This window comes from Terrapene carolina, unplaced genomic scaffold, assembly GCF_002925995.2.
Source record: "Terrapene carolina triunguis isolate 2854851 unplaced genomic scaffold, T_m_triunguis-2.0 Scaffold130, whole genome shotgun sequence".
NCBI classification, from domain to species: domain Eukaryota; kingdom Metazoa; phylum Chordata; order Testudines; family Emydidae; genus Terrapene; species Terrapene triunguis.
This window is the reverse complement of record NW_020664481.1, coordinates 16,451,723-16,469,274: the sequence shown is the minus strand read 5'-3', so window position 1 is coordinate 16,469,274 and position 17,552 is coordinate 16,451,723. Positions and strand designations below refer to the sequence as shown.

At 39.6% G+C, this 17,552-nt stretch overlaps 1 protein-coding gene across 1 annotated transcript in view; it reads left to right on the top strand.

The window, feature by feature from the left end:
• SLC9A8 (solute carrier family 9 member A8) overlaps window positions 1–15,669 on the top strand; it is a 45,115-nt gene extending 29,446 nt beyond the window's left edge. The window contains exons 8-16 of the mRNA XM_024207299.2: window positions 761–904; window positions 2,334–2,472; window positions 5,194–5,299; window positions 7,383–7,499; window positions 9,207–9,289; window positions 10,884–10,995; window positions 11,469–11,689; window positions 13,898–14,044; window positions 15,363–15,669. Coding sequence (XP_024063067.1) covers window positions 761–904; window positions 2,334–2,472; window positions 5,194–5,299; window positions 7,383–7,499; window positions 9,207–9,289; window positions 10,884–10,995; window positions 11,469–11,689; window positions 13,898–14,044; window positions 15,363–15,470 — 1,177 coding nt within the window. The 3' untranslated portion in view covers window positions 15,471–15,669. The remainder of the gene's footprint in view (window positions 1–760; window positions 905–2,333; window positions 2,473–5,193; window positions 5,300–7,382; window positions 7,500–9,206; window positions 9,290–10,883; window positions 10,996–11,468; window positions 11,690–13,897; window positions 14,045–15,362) is intronic.
• The last annotated feature ends 1,883 nt before the right edge of the window (window positions 15,670–17,552 follow it).

The window sequence follows — 17,552 nt, the reverse complement described above, 5'->3', positions numbered from 1 at the left end:
ACAACTAAAACCCAACATACTGATGTAAGGAAACCTACATTAAAAAAATAAAATAAAAAAGTTTGACAGTCTGACAGTGTATGTGAAATCTGAAATGTAAAATATTCTAACTGTGAAAGAAAACTAGGCATCACCTAGTTGATAAAGCCTCTTTCAATTTCAATAACTTTAATGGCATGACAGTAAATACAAGTGTGACCACAGTCAGTTTTTCAAGTAACTGTCTAGGGCAGGTTTTACATTGTTAATGGGATTCTATACAGTCTGTTCACTCTCTATCATTGTACATATCTGATTTGGTGGTTTGGATTGTCACATATTGAAAATCTGTTTCCACAGATTTCCCTTTCTTGCTTTTAGTGGGACACTTTTACTTATTTCTGAAAGTCTGGGGAGGCATATTGCTCCTACTTCTTTGCAACTTGGACATCCATAGGTCAGCCTGAGTTATCAGGCTTGGTGGAAAACTCAGAGTACACAAGATCCCCATGAATTCATGGTCTATTAACAAGTTTTGCTGTATTTAACAGATGATCCTTTCTTCCAAAAAGAGAGAAAAAAATTCTCTTACTTTTTGTTTTAAATTTTGCTAGTCAAGTGCTCCTTAATGAGAAGATACAACTTTCTGCAAAATATACCTATACTGTTCCCTAGAAAATCCACTGGTATTTTCCAGGCTTTTTCATTCGTCAGTATTATCAAATATGCTGTACATTTATATTGGCATGTTTTCTTTTTTGGATTTTATTTATTCTCGTAGTTTTGCATTTGGCTCCTTAATATCTGCTGTGGACCCAGTGGCTACTATTGCCATCTTCAATGCCCTTAACGTAGATCCTGTGCTTAACATGTTGGTTTTTGGAGAAAGTATTCTCAATGATGCAGTCTCTATTGTCCTGACAAAGTAAGTGCATTTGAATTTGTACTGTACTGTAGCACTCCCTTGTAGATGGCCATAAAGCTCTAATTAATTTTGTTACAGATCCCCTTTTAGACTTACAAAATTCCTGATTCTTAACAAAAACTGTACAGGCAGAAAATACATGTTTTTCATCTCATATCGTTGTGTTGCTTGCCTATGTATCCAAAGTTAGAACAGGAGAACTAAGTATTGTCATTCTGCTTCTATTCTAATATTATAATAGCAATCACATTAGCTTGACTATCTCTTATTCTTAAAGTGCAGTTCTACTCTGAAAAATTACCTTATAAAGTGACTTTGTTGAGCTCTATTTCAGTACTATTTCATTGATTCCAGATCAGATTTGCTCAGTTTACATGTTAAATTTTTTCCCTCCTCACCCCAGTCCTGGGATCTGAAAAGCAAGCTTTGTTCTTTCTGGCTTATTTAGAAAGATTTTGCTAGCCAAATCCTTCTGTCATTGCGCCTCTGACTCCTGGTCATTGGTTTATGGAATCCTGACTGCAAGCCAGTGGGGTTGCACTAGTGGCCCTGCAAAGGGAATTAAGTTAAGAATTCTATTGACAGTACATGAGCCAGAAGAGAATCCAGTTCACCCTCTCTTAGCTATGTTGGTTCTGCAGGGCTGACAGGAATAAAATGTTCCCCAGTTTTACTGTTTTCATTGAAGTCAGTAGATGTCACTAAGAATACATAGGGACAGCAGATCTCCTGAGTAAAAAGGTGCTATATTTACATAGCCATTTTCAGGGAAGAAATGTACTTTAACCACTATCTATCATAGGTACTTTTCAATAAGGCCATGGGGTCTGTGAGCTCTAACACAATTGGGCTCTTTCTTTCCATATTGCCTCATGTTGTAGCAGTTTCATATTCCATGGGATCCAAAGAGCTCTCCCCTTTCCTCCCAGCCTCTCCCCTAAATCACTTATTTTGCCCTTCTTCAGTGACCCTGCAGCCTCTCTCCTCCATATGGGGATGGGGCTTTCTGTTTGTTTGTTTACTCTCCCACATAAGGATCATGTGATTTGTCTTTTTATTCCTTCTCCAACCTTGAGTTTTTACCATTGAAAAATGCATTTTCTTTTCCCTGCTAAAAGTGTGGAACCTGTGTTGCTGTGCTGGGCATCGTTGTAGCCTATTGATCCATTGTGAGAAGATTTCACAAGAGCAATGTTAGATTTCCAGATTTTTAGTGGAATTAGGTTTCCCTTTAGGGATTATACCAACACTTGATTTAATATCTTCTGACATTGCTCTTGTTATATCACAGTAAAAGCCTTTTAAAAGCAGTAGCAACAGAGAACTGTAGGTTGCTTGAATTTTTTTCTAAAGACATTTGGCTTTTTCAGATCAAGTCTTCATAACTGTTTGTTGCTAATGTTTTTTTCTTTTTTAAAATCATTCCCAGCACAGCAGAAGGTTTGACAAGAGAAAATATGTCAGATGTAAGTGGATGGCAAACCTTTCTCCAGGCACTGGGTTACTTTCTTAAGATGTTCTTTGGCTCTGCAGCACTTGGCACTCTTACCGGCCTTATTTCTGCATTAATATCCTTTTTTGGGGTAATGTGATGCACATGCATAAATTGGTGAAGTCTACCGTTCTAACAATGATTTTCATCCAGTCATTCTGTAATGTTCCTTAGAGGGATGATTTTTATATAAGGTCTTTTTGTGGGCATGATATTTTCTCTCGCTTATTTTGTTTGTAATATTAGTACTAATGGGCCTATTTTTAAACCTTACATAAAAGCTTTGTATGCTTAGATGATTGTAATTAAGGTCTAAATTATTGTATACTATTTTAGATTATATGTAGATAGAGTGTTATAAATTTGCTAGTTGTTTTCTAAATTCACAATATTAATTCTGTTTTCAACATTGATCCATTTTAATAGCATACGTCCTAGTTTTCACATGTAAAAATGGTAAATTAATTTTTAAAAAATAAGAAAAATATCTTTCCCCAAGAAATTTTTAAGTCAGACCATGAAATCTTCCAGCCTTACATGTCATATTCAGCGAACTGAATATGGATACCGCTCAGTTTGGGTTTATATGCTGAATTATATCTGTGGCTTTCTACACCAGCTTGAATTGGTTGCTAAACAACCTGAGAGCTTCTCCCCTAAGATAAGGAAGGATGTTTGTTTAAACCAGACACCTTTGTTGCTTTTGAAAGCTTGCTTCAATGTTTAAAATAGAAACCTGTTTCATATTTTTTGCGCTAGCCTTATGCTAGTTATTTGTTTAACCTGTCCATATTGTCAAGTACTTTGTTTTGTAAATGAGAGGACCAGAGTGTTTGTTTAAACATGGGCACATTTGCTATCTTTGTTCATTAGAATTGTTCCATGCACTTTTGATTCATTCAAAACATCTCAGCAAAAGAGAGAGACTGACATTTTCCTGATGCAGCTATTTTTCATTCAATAATATCTAACTGAAAAAGGCCAAACAGAAAAGCAGTTTAACTGCTCTGATATTTTATTGTTGTTTGAGCCTGAAAATATTAGCTAGAGTAAAATATTTCTGTGAAGCAAATAAAATTTATAATAGTTGCCGGCAGATAGATATGATTGAAACTTGCCTGTTCATTAGCCTGGAGGAACCTGAACTTCCATGTCACAGATGTCTTCTGAATTTTAACAAAGATGAATGTGGACTATTTTGAAAGTGAGACAAGAGCATGATTCGTCAAGTGCATGAACATGTTGATGTAGATGTTATCGCTGATCAGTCATGTCCTTTTGGAACTAACTCAAAATCTAGCTGAATATACAACTGATGACAGATAGAGCATGTTTGCCCTACTAAACATATAAGGTGAAATCTTGCTCCCCTCCTCTGCAACCATGTTGTATTTCCACTGCATGATATGGAGAGGGGACGCTCTCATACAGGTAGTAGAGGTCTGCTACAGTGAATCTGAACTGGTGGATTACACTGATTCACAGGTAGTGTATGCTGAGCCACTGGTTAAATCTCCTCCTGAGTTGGGAATTCACTTGCTTTGGGTGCTGCTGCAGCCCTGAGGCTGTAACCCCAGCTATGGAACAGCTCTGATTCTGCTCTGCTTCCTTCTTCCCGAGAGAAGCCCAGCTCGCAGCCTGGCCAGCTAAGATGTGGGGTCCAGGTTTGGTTCTAACTTAAACTCTTTGCACTTTCACAGTAAAGAATCATTTTGCTTTTAATTTTTTTCAATCTTTGATGCTAAGTGGGAAATAACTGTATTACAGCTGCTTCAAAAGCAATCTAGGCCAGGGTGAAATCCTGGCTTCATTGAAGTCAGTCCTCACATCTTCTTGTCAACTGTCTAAAATCTTGATTATCACTCCAAAAGTTTTTTTTCTCCTGCTGATAATAGCTCATCTTAATTAATTAGCTTCTTACAGTTGGTATGGCTACTTCCACCTTTTCATGTTCTCTGTATGTATATATATCTACTTACTATATGTTCCATTCTATGCATCTGATGAAGTGGGCTGTAGCCCACGAAAGCTTATGCTCAAATAAATTTGTTAGTCTCTAAGGTGCCACAAGTACTCCTGTTCTTTTTGCGGATACAGACTAACACGGCTGCTACTCTGAAACCAGTGGAAGCTATGTCATTGATTTGAATGGAGCCAGGATTTCACTCCTAGTAAATCTTTCTAGAACAAATACAGATGCAGTCAGAAGTTAGCTCACATTTTCATAAATGTCTCAGCAAGGACAAAAGAGGATTTTATTTCTGTCAAAAGTAGAAATGAGAGAAAACGTGTGGGCCATTTCAGTTCTGAGTCCCAGCTTCTAACCCATCCCATATTGATAGAAAGCCATTATTGTTTGAAGACTGTTCTGTGACTTCTCTGCAATAAATTTGATGGTCTCAGTTCAGTTCTGAAGGAACAGGAATACACATCATGATTGGAAATGTCTGCTAGTCTGAGTGGAGGGGTCAACAAGTGAATGTGCATACAAAAGTGGTGCTTCCAGATCCAGGTTTAAACACGTTGGCATGCTGCTGTCCATATTTTATGTACTCGGTAAAAAAACAGTGGCCTTCAGTCTCTAGGGCTGTCTAACAGCTTTCACCAACTTTAATTTCACTTCAAACCCTCCATCCCAGAAATGATTAATCAATCCACAGGATGTTTTACAGGCGTAATATTAGCTATTCACGAAACAAATATATGAAATGTGGTGAGTGGTGAACCTATATGGAATAGATTAGAATTTTTCTGTGGATTTCTTTTCTTACTTTTTCCTTAATGGTTTGATATGTACGTACTAAAGCACATTGATTTAAGGAAAACACCCTCCCTGGAGTTTGGGATGATGATTATCTTTGCTTATCTTCCTTATGGACTTGCAGAAGGAATCTCACTCTCAGGTAGGCAGCAAAGTGAATATGTGCAAAATTAGTTATTGAATTGTAAAAAGTTAGCAATCTGGATGTACAGGATTTTCAGTTTCTGGTACTGGGTTCTCTTCCCCCAGTGTTCCAATGTGTGTGAGATACCTATTGACACTAATATTAATACTGTAGTTTCAAATGACTCATTCTGCATATTTGCATGCACAATTACTCTGTGCATACAGTCACATTACTAAGGCATACAAATGGAAATGTAAACTATTTTGAAACCTGACCTAGTGGTTTAATGTGTTAAAGTATTTGGTGTTGCTGTGAAAATAGGCTTTGCCCTGTAAACAAGCTATGCTAAAATACTGAGCATATTACATAAACATTTCAAAACATGAAACCTTTTTATTCCTGGTACGTATTGCATAGTAAAATACTGTAAATTAGTCATTAATTATTGTATATGGCAGAGAATGTTTACAAATATGACTTCTTAATTGCTGACATTAGAAAGTACTTCACTTCTTTTTTAAGTACATAACACATTGTAACGACAAACTCCCTTATTTGTTCAAACTACTTCCAAAAATGATTTATCAGAAGAGTAGAAACTCTGAATAACCTTGGTCATGTTCTGTAACTACAAAGGTCATCTCTGCATTCCAAACAAAGGATTCTTTTGAGTACACTTCAGATACGTGTTCTTTTCCTTCCATTCCAGTTCATCAGGGCCACTCCTGTTTGGGCATGTAGCTGTAGTCAAATACTGTTAGCTTTTCAAACTTTCTTTGTTTTTGACTAAACAGGGCATTGTGTTATAACCCTCAATTAAGTTTATCATTATTCCCAAATGTCATTTAGTCCTTTCCGTAATCTTCACCGCAGTTGATTTCCTCTTGAGGAACATGTTGTGGCCTTGTGCTTACTTATTCCACAAATTCCTTACAGGTGACAGCATAGTAACTTCACAAGTGAGTAATGTAATGTGTTTCCACAGAACTGCAAAAATCACAGCCACCATCTTGGAATCACTCTTTCACAGGAACAAGACCCTGGGGTTGCTTTTGAAACTTTTAAAGCCTTTTTTAAAATGTTCAGCTCTCCATGAACAACTGAACACTGCACATAATGCTTTCTTATTGCTTCTTGAGTGCTCAGAGAAAGTAAAACATATAGCCCAAGAACTGGATGGAAAATGGAGTAAAGTAATCCTCCCCCAACTTAAAGCAAGGGTGCAGGACTGCACCATACTACCTCACTTTCTAAGGCTGCTGCTCCAGCCCATGGGGTGGAATATCAACTGCTGGCTCAACCTGCCACTTGCATACGGTGTTAGGGCCACAGGATCTTTATAATTGTAAACCTAATGTCCCCTCCCTTAGCTCTCTCACTGCTACCTTCCATGCTAACCTAAAATGGCTGGGTTAGAGGCCCCCTCTGCATTATTCTGGGAGTGCATAGGCCCACCTTGCACAGCAGCTTTACCCTGGCTCCATCATGGGCCGTAAGGATTGTGCCATCTCTCCCTACCAACGATAAAATTCCCCCCTGTCTCAGATTGATAGTGAGCAGTGTGTAGAGCGGGGAGACAAACTTTGCTTGGAGAATTAAATGATGCAATTTCCTAGCCCCATAGATTTGAGTTTTTCCTTTTTGATCTTGCCTATCTTTGCTGTTTGTCAGGGAAATTTAAAAGCAGGAAAACATGGTTTGGGTTCAGCGTATTACACACCTCATGGACATCCTGATAGGAAAACCTGAAAGAACAAGGGTTTATTCTTTAAACTAGACATGGAGTTCCAGATCCTGCCCTTGAATACACCTGTGCAAGCTTGATGTGGTGAATTACATTCCAACAGCAGCCAGCAATCCATCTACACTAGAGCTCCCAATGTTCCTATGACTATGGCGCTGAACCAGTGTTAGCAATGATGGGAAAATTTCCCCTAGAGTAGACACCCTCTTAACCTCTTCCTCAGCTTTCCCAACTGTAAAATGGGATAATCCTACCTTGTGATGGTGTTGTGAGGATTAAGTAGGCAGTGTTTGTAAAGTTCCATATAAATGCTAAGTATTATTCTGCTGTTTGACAGTTGCACTGTATCCACAGGTATCATGGCAATCCTGTTCTCTGGCATTGTGATGTCTCACTACACACACCATAACCTTTCCCCAGTTACACAGATCCTAATGCAACAGACACTGAGAGCCGTTGGTTTCATGTGTGGTAGGTACTACCTTTAGCTTGAGCCTAATATCCATTAGATTAATATTTGTTTTGTATGAAAGGAAGATTCTGTTAGCGTCAGGAGGGAAGGCTGAGTGATCCTCTAGCCAGTCGTATATCAGTACTACATGTCTCTACCAACACACTTACTACTATGAAGGCTGCCAGGTAGTCTAAAGTCACCTTTACTGACATATTGGGTAAGCTATACAGTAAATCTTCTCCCTCCCACATCCTTCAGTCCAAGCTCTAGCTAAGACTTGACACACAATTGAGAACCAAATAGATCTTCTTGCCTCCTTTTCCCCTCTGGCCTAGTTTCAATTGAAGGAGACTTGAACATGTCCCTATTTTTAAAACGGTTTTGGATATAAAGAAGCTATTTGAAAAAATTATAGTGTTTCAGACATTGGCAAAGATTAATAGGTATCTCCAGTCAAACCACCCAGAGCAACGCAATTGGTAGCCTTTCCTTTTTTTCCTGTTGGCCAAATTTGTGAGGAAGAAAGGGAGAAGATTCTGCATCACAATATAAACTTACGTTTAAGGGCACCTGCATGATACCATACCTTGTGCAAGAGGAATAGCAGGGTATGTCTACACTACCCGCCGGATCGGCGGGTAGCGATCGATCTATCAGGGATTGATTTATCGTGTGTAGTGTAGATGCGATAAATCGATCCTGATCGCTCTCCCGTCGACTGCTGAACTCCAGCAGTGCGAGAGGCAGAAGCAAAGTCGACGGGGGAGCCGCGGCCGTCAATCCCGCGCCGCGAGGACGCAAAGTAAGTAATTTTAATTCGATCTAAGATAGGTCGACTTCAGCTACGCTATTCTCATAGCTGAAGTTGCGTATCTTAGATTGATTCCCCCCCCCCGGCCAGTGTAGACCAGGTCTCAGTGTCTCTGTCTCTCTTCCTAACAAAGAGCCCGCTTTGCTAGGACTAGATCAGCTGAAAATGCAGTAATCATATACATGCAAAGTCTAATAATTTTAAAACACATTGAATGTTCTAAATAGCATATTGACTTTGTGCTTCAGAAATAAAGTGATATTATGAAAATGCCTTAGTAATTGTTAATGGCACTATCAGAGACATTTGTAAAAATAACTTCCATGTGTTGTTAGAACAATATATTTGCTTGTATAATGCAGTATTTTAATTTATCATGCAAAGCATTAAGAAGTGCAGTAATTTAGTAAGATTTAAATATTTATGCATGTAACGTTATAATAAAATGTTTGACTCAGAATGTTTGAAAGTTCTGTGAGATATTCATTTTTATATAGGGCCTGATCTAAAAAAATCCACTAGGGTCAATGGGCGTCTTTTCATTAACTTCAATGGGCTTTGAAACAGGCCCAAATTCTTCAAGCAGGCAAGCATACCAGTGAAGACATTTTTCAGTAATTTAGGGTAAAATTCTGCTAGCCTTCTTCACGCTGATTAATATTTACTCCTGAAATCAGACTACTCATGGAGTAAGGTGCTGCTCAGTGAGAGTAAGGGTGGCAGAATCTGGCCCCTGCATTATGGTAGATATGTCTATTTTGAATCTGGCCTGAGTCAAAGAAGCAGGGAGTGTGTGCGCGCATATATATAATGTATGTAATAGCCTATTACAGGAGTAGGAAAGGTTTTAGATACCAGCTTTTATTGACCAGCATAGTTTTATTTGAATAACTAAGTTTGATCTCTTTTTCAGAAACCTGTGTTTTTGCATTTCTTGGTCTGTCCATTTTTAGTTTTCCTCACAAGTTTGAAATGTCCTTTGTCATCTGGTGCATAGTAAGTATTTACTTTCCTCTGAAAGCTTTTAAAACCTTTTACAGTATTTGTAAAACAAAACAAAACGTTACAGTATTTTTCATGGTCTATAGGGCTCAAGAGTTATGTTTTTACAAAACCTCCTATGTTTATCTTTTCATAAAATATTCTCAGGCTATTTCTATATTGTACATCATGCATCCCGAATCCCCAGCAGTGAAATGAAATTAACTATTTCTTCTGATTGTCCACACGACTTTGGCATGGATTTCTAAGAGCATATTTTAAGGAATTCTAGTGTAGCTAGTGCAGCTTGTGTGTATGAGATTATTTGAAAAGACCTGAAGAATCCCTGCTTGAGTCTGACTTTCAATCAGATTTATTAAAATAGCACCTTTTCAGAAGTCCCAAAGGGTGGAAAGATTATGAGGGGAGCACTTCTTCTCTACGTAACATTTTAAGTTCCTGAATTTTTTACATATTTTAATTACAAAGTAAAAGAAATAAATGATACTTTAGATTATGCCTCACACGAGGATAACGTGCCTGTTACTATTATCATATCAGTTTACAAATGCATAACATGCTCCCCTTTCGCAGAGGGAAAAGAACAAAATATTAATCCACAGTGGGGCTGGCCTAGAGGGTAGCACCAGATGCTGCCACATTTGAGTGTATACTTCAGAAGCGCCCTTGTTCTGCCATGAGAGACGTTGAGGTGTTGGTCTCATCTGTGGGAGCTGAGAGGCTGCTCTCAATGCATTACATTTAACTACCTCTTCTCACAAGCAGAGTGGCATTTCATTCTTGTTGGAGACTGCCTTCACAGCCCAAAGGCAAAGGCAGTAATTATGGCTGGTTGCCATGCAGAAAAAGGGCACAGCCCTAGGAACTCCCACACGTTCTAGCTCTAGGATATTTATCTTGTCAAGGCATGTTTATTGCGGTGTTCTTTGATGAGCAGCATTACTGGAACTCCACCTTATTAAGCGGAATTTTCCTTGTCATTTGTTGACATTCATTGTGTAGAAGAAAATTATCCTCAGTTCTCATAATTCTATTTGCACATATTGGGTATGTTCTTTTACAATGATCTCTGGGAAGTGCTGAGGGACTGAATTATAACCAGCCGTTTGGCTTTCCGCCCGTTTCTCTGAGGCACTGGCCTATGGGGAGGCAGCAGAAATTTCTGCTTGCCTTTCAGATGCTCCACAAATGATTAAAGGAGCTGGACTGCTTTTGGGGGGCTATCAGAGGCGCTCAACCTGCACTCAAATGAATCCCTGGGTTTTTTGGAATGCCCTCTTGGCTTTCAATTCACTTGTCATTTGTAAAACAGCATCTGGTAACTTTTTCAATTATTTCTATAGTCTCTCTGTAATGAGTTTTAGTTCCAATGACTCGGTGTTTGAAAATGTAAGCTCCACATTGACCTATGCTGAGCAATTGCTTTAAGTTGGATTACCAGTATAGCTAGTTATGAGGCATGTATGTTGAGAGTAATACATTACCTTGACTATTCACAAACTGGTTACAATTTTTACTGCTCTATAGAGAATGGATGTAATGCATTAAATAGCCTTTAACTCATTATCTAATTTGTTGCTGTTAACAGGTGCTTGTCCTGTTTGGCAGAGCAGTGAATATTTTTCCTCTCTCTTACCTGCTCAACTTCTTTCGTGATCATAAAATCACCCCCAAAATGATGTTCATCATGTGGTTTAGTGGTAAGTCTAAGCTTGGAGTTTACAGCATAGTGTATCATAGTAGGTGCTGCTCTGCATGATACTGTGCCTCTGTCTATGGTGCAAACGCTAAATGGGCATTTGTGTCCTTCTCAAATCTACATGCAGCCGCGATGCTATGTTTTCCCTATGCAGGTGAGCCAGGCAGTAAAGAGCCCAGCCCGGGAAAGTGTACAAAGACTGCCTTTAAAATAGCCTGATTTTAGGGACCTAATAGCTTGACAGATTTGCATTCAAAAGCTGTAGAGATCTGATTTGTTTAGAAATTCAGATAGGCAATCAAATGCTAGGGTTATGGGCACATCATACGAACCTAGATAGCCTTAAAACATGAAATAGGTTTAGAAGAAGAGACTTCTAATAGGTTGAACATCATGTTCATTTATAAGGATGCAGAGGCCAAATCTTGCTGTTGATGTAGTTTTTATTCTTGGTTTATAATCCTCTCTGATCAGGTTTACGTGGGGCAATTCCATATGCCCTGAGCCTCCATTTGGGCTTGGAGCCAATAGAAAAGCGGCAGCTCATTGGAACCACAACTATCATTATTGTGTTATTCACAATTTTATTGTTGGGTGGAGGAACCATGCCCCTTATCAGACTGATTGATATTGAGGATTCTAAAGCGCGAAGAAGAAACAAGAAGGATATTAACCTCAGCAAGACTGAAAAGATGGTTTGTTCCTTTTATTCTGATTTTTTTAAATGAATGATCATTGATACTTTTCTTTAATTTTCAAAAAAGATCAATGCATAATAAATATACAGTGGTACTTTCTGTTGGAAAAAGAGATGAAAGCAAAGAAAGGAGTTTTTAAATTAAGGGCTAAGACAGTGTGGAGGAGCACACAGTTCAGACAGAGACATCCTTTAGGGGAGGATTTGTTTAGGGCAGGGGTTCCCAAACTTAGTTTGTGGCTTGTTCAGAGTAAGTCCCTGGCGGGCCACGAGACACTTTGTTTACCTGAGCGTCTGCAGGTACGGCCGCTTGCAGCTCCCAGTGGCCGCGGTTCGCCGTTCCCGACCAATGGGAGCTGTGGGAAGTAGTGGCCTAGCCTGTGCCGCTTCCCGCAGCTCCCATTGGTTGGGAACGGCGAACCGCAGCCACTGGGAGCTGCGAGCGGCCGTACCTGTGGACGCTCAGGTAAACAAAGCGTCTCGTGGCCCGCCAGGGGCTTACCCTGAACAAGCTCCGAACCAAGTTTGGGAACCCCTGGTTTAGGGGATTCTCTTTATTGTTGGTTTTCAACTTGTGGTCAAGATAGTTAAGTCCAAAGCTGACTGTGAAAAGTTACAAAGGGTTCTAGTAATTCTACCCATGGCAGTCCCAGGATATTAGAGAGACAAGGTGGGTGAGGTAATATCTTTTATTGAACCAACTTCTGTTGGTGAGAGAGACAAGCTTTCGAGCCACAGAGAGCTCTTTAGGTCACTATTATAGTGACCATAATGCCACTATATATATATAAAAAAAACCTGAGGGAAAAGCTCTGTTTGGCTCGAAAGCTTGTCTCTCTCACCAACAGAAGTTGGTCCAGATGAAATTCCATGTTGATAAGTGCACATCGGAAAACATAATCCCAACTGTACACACCAAATGATGGTATCTACATTAGCTGTTACTACTCAAGAAAGAGATCTTGGAGTCATTGTGGATAGGTCTCTGAAAACATCTGCTCAATGTGTAGTGGCAGTCAAAAAAGCTAACAGAACGTTAGGAACCATTAGGAAAGGGATAGATAAGATAGAAAATATCATAATGTCACTATATAAATCCATGGTATGCCCACACCTTGAATACTACATGCAGTTCTGGTCAGCCATCTCAAAAAAGATATATTAGAATTGGAAAAGGTACACAGAGGGGCAGCAAAAATGGTTAGGGATATGAAACTGCTTCTATCTGAGGAGAGATTAAAAAGTCTATGACTGTTTAACTTGGAAAAGAAACGACTAAAGGGAGATACAATAGAGGTCTGTAAGATCGTGAGTGGTGTGGAGAAAGTGAATAAGGAAGTGTTATTTACCCCTTCACATAACACGGGAGCCAGGGATCACCCAATTACATTAATAGGCAGCCGGTTTAAAAACAAAAAAACTTAAGGATGAACTTCTTCACACAATGCAGAGTCAACCTGTGGAACTTGTTACCAAGTTATGTTGTGAAGGCCAAAATATAATTGGGTTAAAAAAAGAATTAGATAAGTTCATGGAGGATTGGTTCATCAATGGCTATTAGCCAAGATGGCAAGGGATGCAACCCCATACTCTGTGTCACTAAACCTCTGACTGCCAGAAGCTGGGACTGGACAACAGGGGATGAATCACTCGACAATTGCCCTGTTCTGGTCATTCCCTGTGAAGTATCTAGCATTTGCCACTGTCAGAAGACAGGATATTAAGCTAGATGGACCATTGGTCTGACCCAGTGTGGCTGTTCTTATGAAAATACACTAAGGGATAAAACCTAGTCACCAGGGCCGGCTCTGGCTTTTTGGCCGCCCCAAGCACCAGCTTACTCAGCTGATGCCTGGAGCCAGCCCTGCTTGTCATTTTAAAATATTGTAAAAGCATTACTAAACCAACATTTATGTGAGTAACTCTATTGAAAATGTAGGGATCTAACGTAATGACTATAACCCAATCTAATTACAAATAGATCAGCACAAAATAAAGTAACCCCCATGGAAACACAGGCAAGATTCAGGATGGACTAAGTCATATACAAATCGATAATAGCTAGTCCCGTGTCGCTGAGGGAGGCCACTGGCACCTCAATCATGAGAGGCAGGTGAAAGTTGTTTAAAGGAACAAGTTCAAAACAAAAGCCAAAGGTGCAGTGGTCAGATTTATAAGGTTATTCCAATATGTCTGATCTTTTTAGGGTAATACCATTGAATCTGAACATTTATCAGAACTCACAGAGGAAGAGTATGAAGCCCACTACATAAAGCGCCAGGATCTCAAAGGCTTTATGTGGCTTGATGCCAGGTATTTGAATCCGTTCTTCACAAGGCGGCTCACACAGGAGGTGGGTTCTGCTTGTTTTGTTGTTCTGTGGTAAGTGTTGGCATAGCATTTTGTGGAATTCCATTCAAAGGCTTGCAACTTTTGAGCTGGGCATAGTGAGGTGACCAGTCTTACTTGTTTATTGAGAGTTGACTGCCTTGTAAAATGCTAATTTGATTTAAGTTAACACTTTTCATGGCTTCCAAAGTTTGTAATAAATGTACAGAAGTGTGAGCTTTTATTAAACTCTTCTTTAATGTTACAGACTAAGATACCTATTTCAACAGTTTGGTTACTAAACCTAGGCTTAGTAGACATTTGTGCCTAAAAATGGAAGCATCAGACCTGGCAAAGCTAAAATGTTAGTGTAAAATGTTGCCCACACACATGCATGCTTTTTAAAAACCCTGTGGCACAAGCAGGTGCAGTACTGGTTATATTGCAGCTGTGGGATTTGCTGTAGAATTCACCCTTTGTCACAGAGTTGTGCACTGGAATTGTAGCTCTCACTTAAAAAGTTTCTGCTCCTTCTCCTTGTGAAGAGAATTTTGAAACTGTGACTCGAAAGCAACCTGATGCCTCTGCTTCAGGCTCTCTACAAATTATGACTGAGAGGTGTGAACTGCTCTACTCTTCTCACTCAGAGCCCCGTAGACTCTGGGATTCTGCGGCCACAGATTGTTTTTCCCCACATGCTGTGGAATTCAGCATTTTTTGTTGCGGAATTCACCGTTTTGCTGCACCATGCATGTTTTGTTTTGTCTCTGGGCCCTGGTAAAACCTGCTTTCAGGCTACTTCTTGCTCTGCGCCTTTCCCTGCAAGAGAAAATTAATTAGATTCCAGGGCATGCTCCCTGCACTGTTCCATAGAACCAGGCAGTGGGGGGGCGGGGGGGGGTTGGGAAACCAGAGCTACAGTCCACCTTGTGCCAGGGAGCCAGAATATAGGCTGCCGGGAAAACAGAGCAGCATCCAAGGCCTGGGAAGATAGAATGAGCCACTGAAGCTGACTACAAGCTTCCTGCTTCAACCTGACGCACATACAAAGAAAGGCGATTCGGAGCCAGGCCACCCAGAAAACATTACTGCTGACAGCTCAGCTCTGTGGGCCTCTGGAGAACACAGGGGGAAAAAATCTGTCATCAGAAATAATTGTTGCTGAAAATAACCACTGACGGATTGTACATTGATGTTTATTTTCCATTGTGAGCATAACTGTGTCTACACTTAGGGACAGGAGCGATGGGAATGAAGGGTATTTAATGAAGATGCAGTAAATCGTCACTCTCACTCACACAGTGCTGTATCTAAACAGAAATTTTGATTTCCTTTTGCCTTAGGACCTACATCATGGACGCATACAGATGAAAAGTCTCACCAACAAATGGTATGAAGAGGTGCGACAAGGACCCTCAGGGTCTGAAGATGATGAACAGGAGCTGCTATAGCAGGCTAGAGGAGGAGGATTGTAACGAGTTTATCATAGAGCACCAAAAACTAGATTTAAGTAACAAAAGATTCTGACTGTACAAAAGCCCAGGGTATTAAGATTGAAGACTTCCCACTGCAGGTCCCACCATGTGCTGTTGTACTTAGATTTCACAGAACCATATACACAGTACTTCATAAGACCGGTCGCTGCAGGACCCCCCCTACAGTAACACAAAAGCAGAATGTGGGCTGAGGATAGAGCTGTACCTTTTAATTCTGAATATCACAGCACTTGTAAGTTTCACTCAGCCCATTCAAAACTGCATTGAAATAACCTTGAAGAAGAGTGTCTTCCATTCTGATGTAAGCTGTAAATGCATGTTACAGTACAGGTTCCATAATACGGCTCCACAAAACAGAATGAGTTGCACTTTATTGTATACTTTAATACTCATTCATATCTTGGGGAGTCATGATGGTTTATACTGTGAATTTGTGCCAATAAAAATAATTGAATCTTTGTCTGGACCAAAACTGTAATTTGCATATTATGGATCCAGAATGCATAGTGAGCCCCCAGACAAGAAGCAGATATTGTGCATGGACAAAAGCACCAGAACCTTTTAAATACTCAGTGTGTCTGCCATTGTTGTTTTTTTAATGTTGAAATGACTTAATCCACAGTACTTGCCATTGCCTAAAGTGTGTTTTTAAATGAGAAAGCGTAGAACTGGATTTGAAATCCATAGGTTTTTTTACTTATCCCCCCACCACACACACACACTCGCCTGTAACTTATAAATGGTTACACTTTTTTAACAAAAATTATAATAAAAAAGGTTGCTCCTAGCTACAGGCTTTGAATCTCAGGAAGCAGCCGTTTTTGCTTTGCCTAAATTCCTGAAATATCCCTAACACGCCTGAGGGTTCATGAGGAATGTAGGAAGGTTTTTAAATTCTAGAGGCATCAGTAGCAGGCTTTTCCATATAGTTTTTTTGGAAACACAGAAAAAGTCCCCAGAAAACCTAACCCAGCGGTGGAAGACTTTATTATGCATTGCTGCAGCATCCTCTGTTGGGAAATGCCAGACACTTAGCATTCCATTAAGTTGTCCTGCTACTTTAATTTTTTTATGGTCATAGTAGTGTGTAAAAATGATCAGCACTGTTTTGCTTTTCCCACATGCAATGGACCATTTGTTCAGAACTGCACACACACACGTGTGCACCTTTTCATGGTGCACACTTACTGTGTTTCAGCTACAGTAAATACAAATTTTTATTGCCTAGTTGGTCATTTGCACATGCTTTAAAAAAAAAAAAAACTTTACTGAGCATTTTCAATCATGGGTCTATTGTATTTTTTCTGGACAAATAAAGGACACTTCAGGAATGTGTTCAAAAAGCATAAATGCTCAAAATCCTAAATATGGATTGACTTACTAGTTTTTCATATGTGTGTGTTTGAAAGCTGGTCCTGATGTTTAAGAAAAAAAAGTGCAGCAGTTTCTGGCTAATCTCTCTGGTGAGCATTCTGTACTTTCGAGCCACCGTTAGTGATATCTGCACCCCCTAAATCAATACAGATTAAGGTGAATAGGGAAGTGAATTAAAGTTTTGGTTCCCTTTTCTACATACCCACTTTGAAACAAGTCTAGTGGCAGCACTCGATGCTGGCAGCTTTCCAACAGCTGTAAATTAGACATGCTAAAGTTAGGCATTGATAGCTGATTAATTTAGCTTTGAAGCAGAGCATTACTAAATATGTGGGCCTCCTAAAGCTATGCCCCATGCAGAAGCAGAACTGTTAGAGAATGTGCTCTCACCAATGAGGGAGACAATGTGTGATTTGCATGATGCTGCCATTAAAAGGTTGATTGTATAGTCCAGCCCTCCTCACTTTAATTTCAGACTCACTTCTACATTTTCACTTGAAAACTAATTAATCTCACTAGGAAATAACATGTTTTTGGGGGTAACAAATCAAGGAACCTCTCTCTGCTAATCAACCATGAAATGCACTTTATTTCCTACCCTTGTACGTGAACAGAATTTGGCTTCATGCTTTATAGAACTGGAACATGCTGCGTAATGTGAGC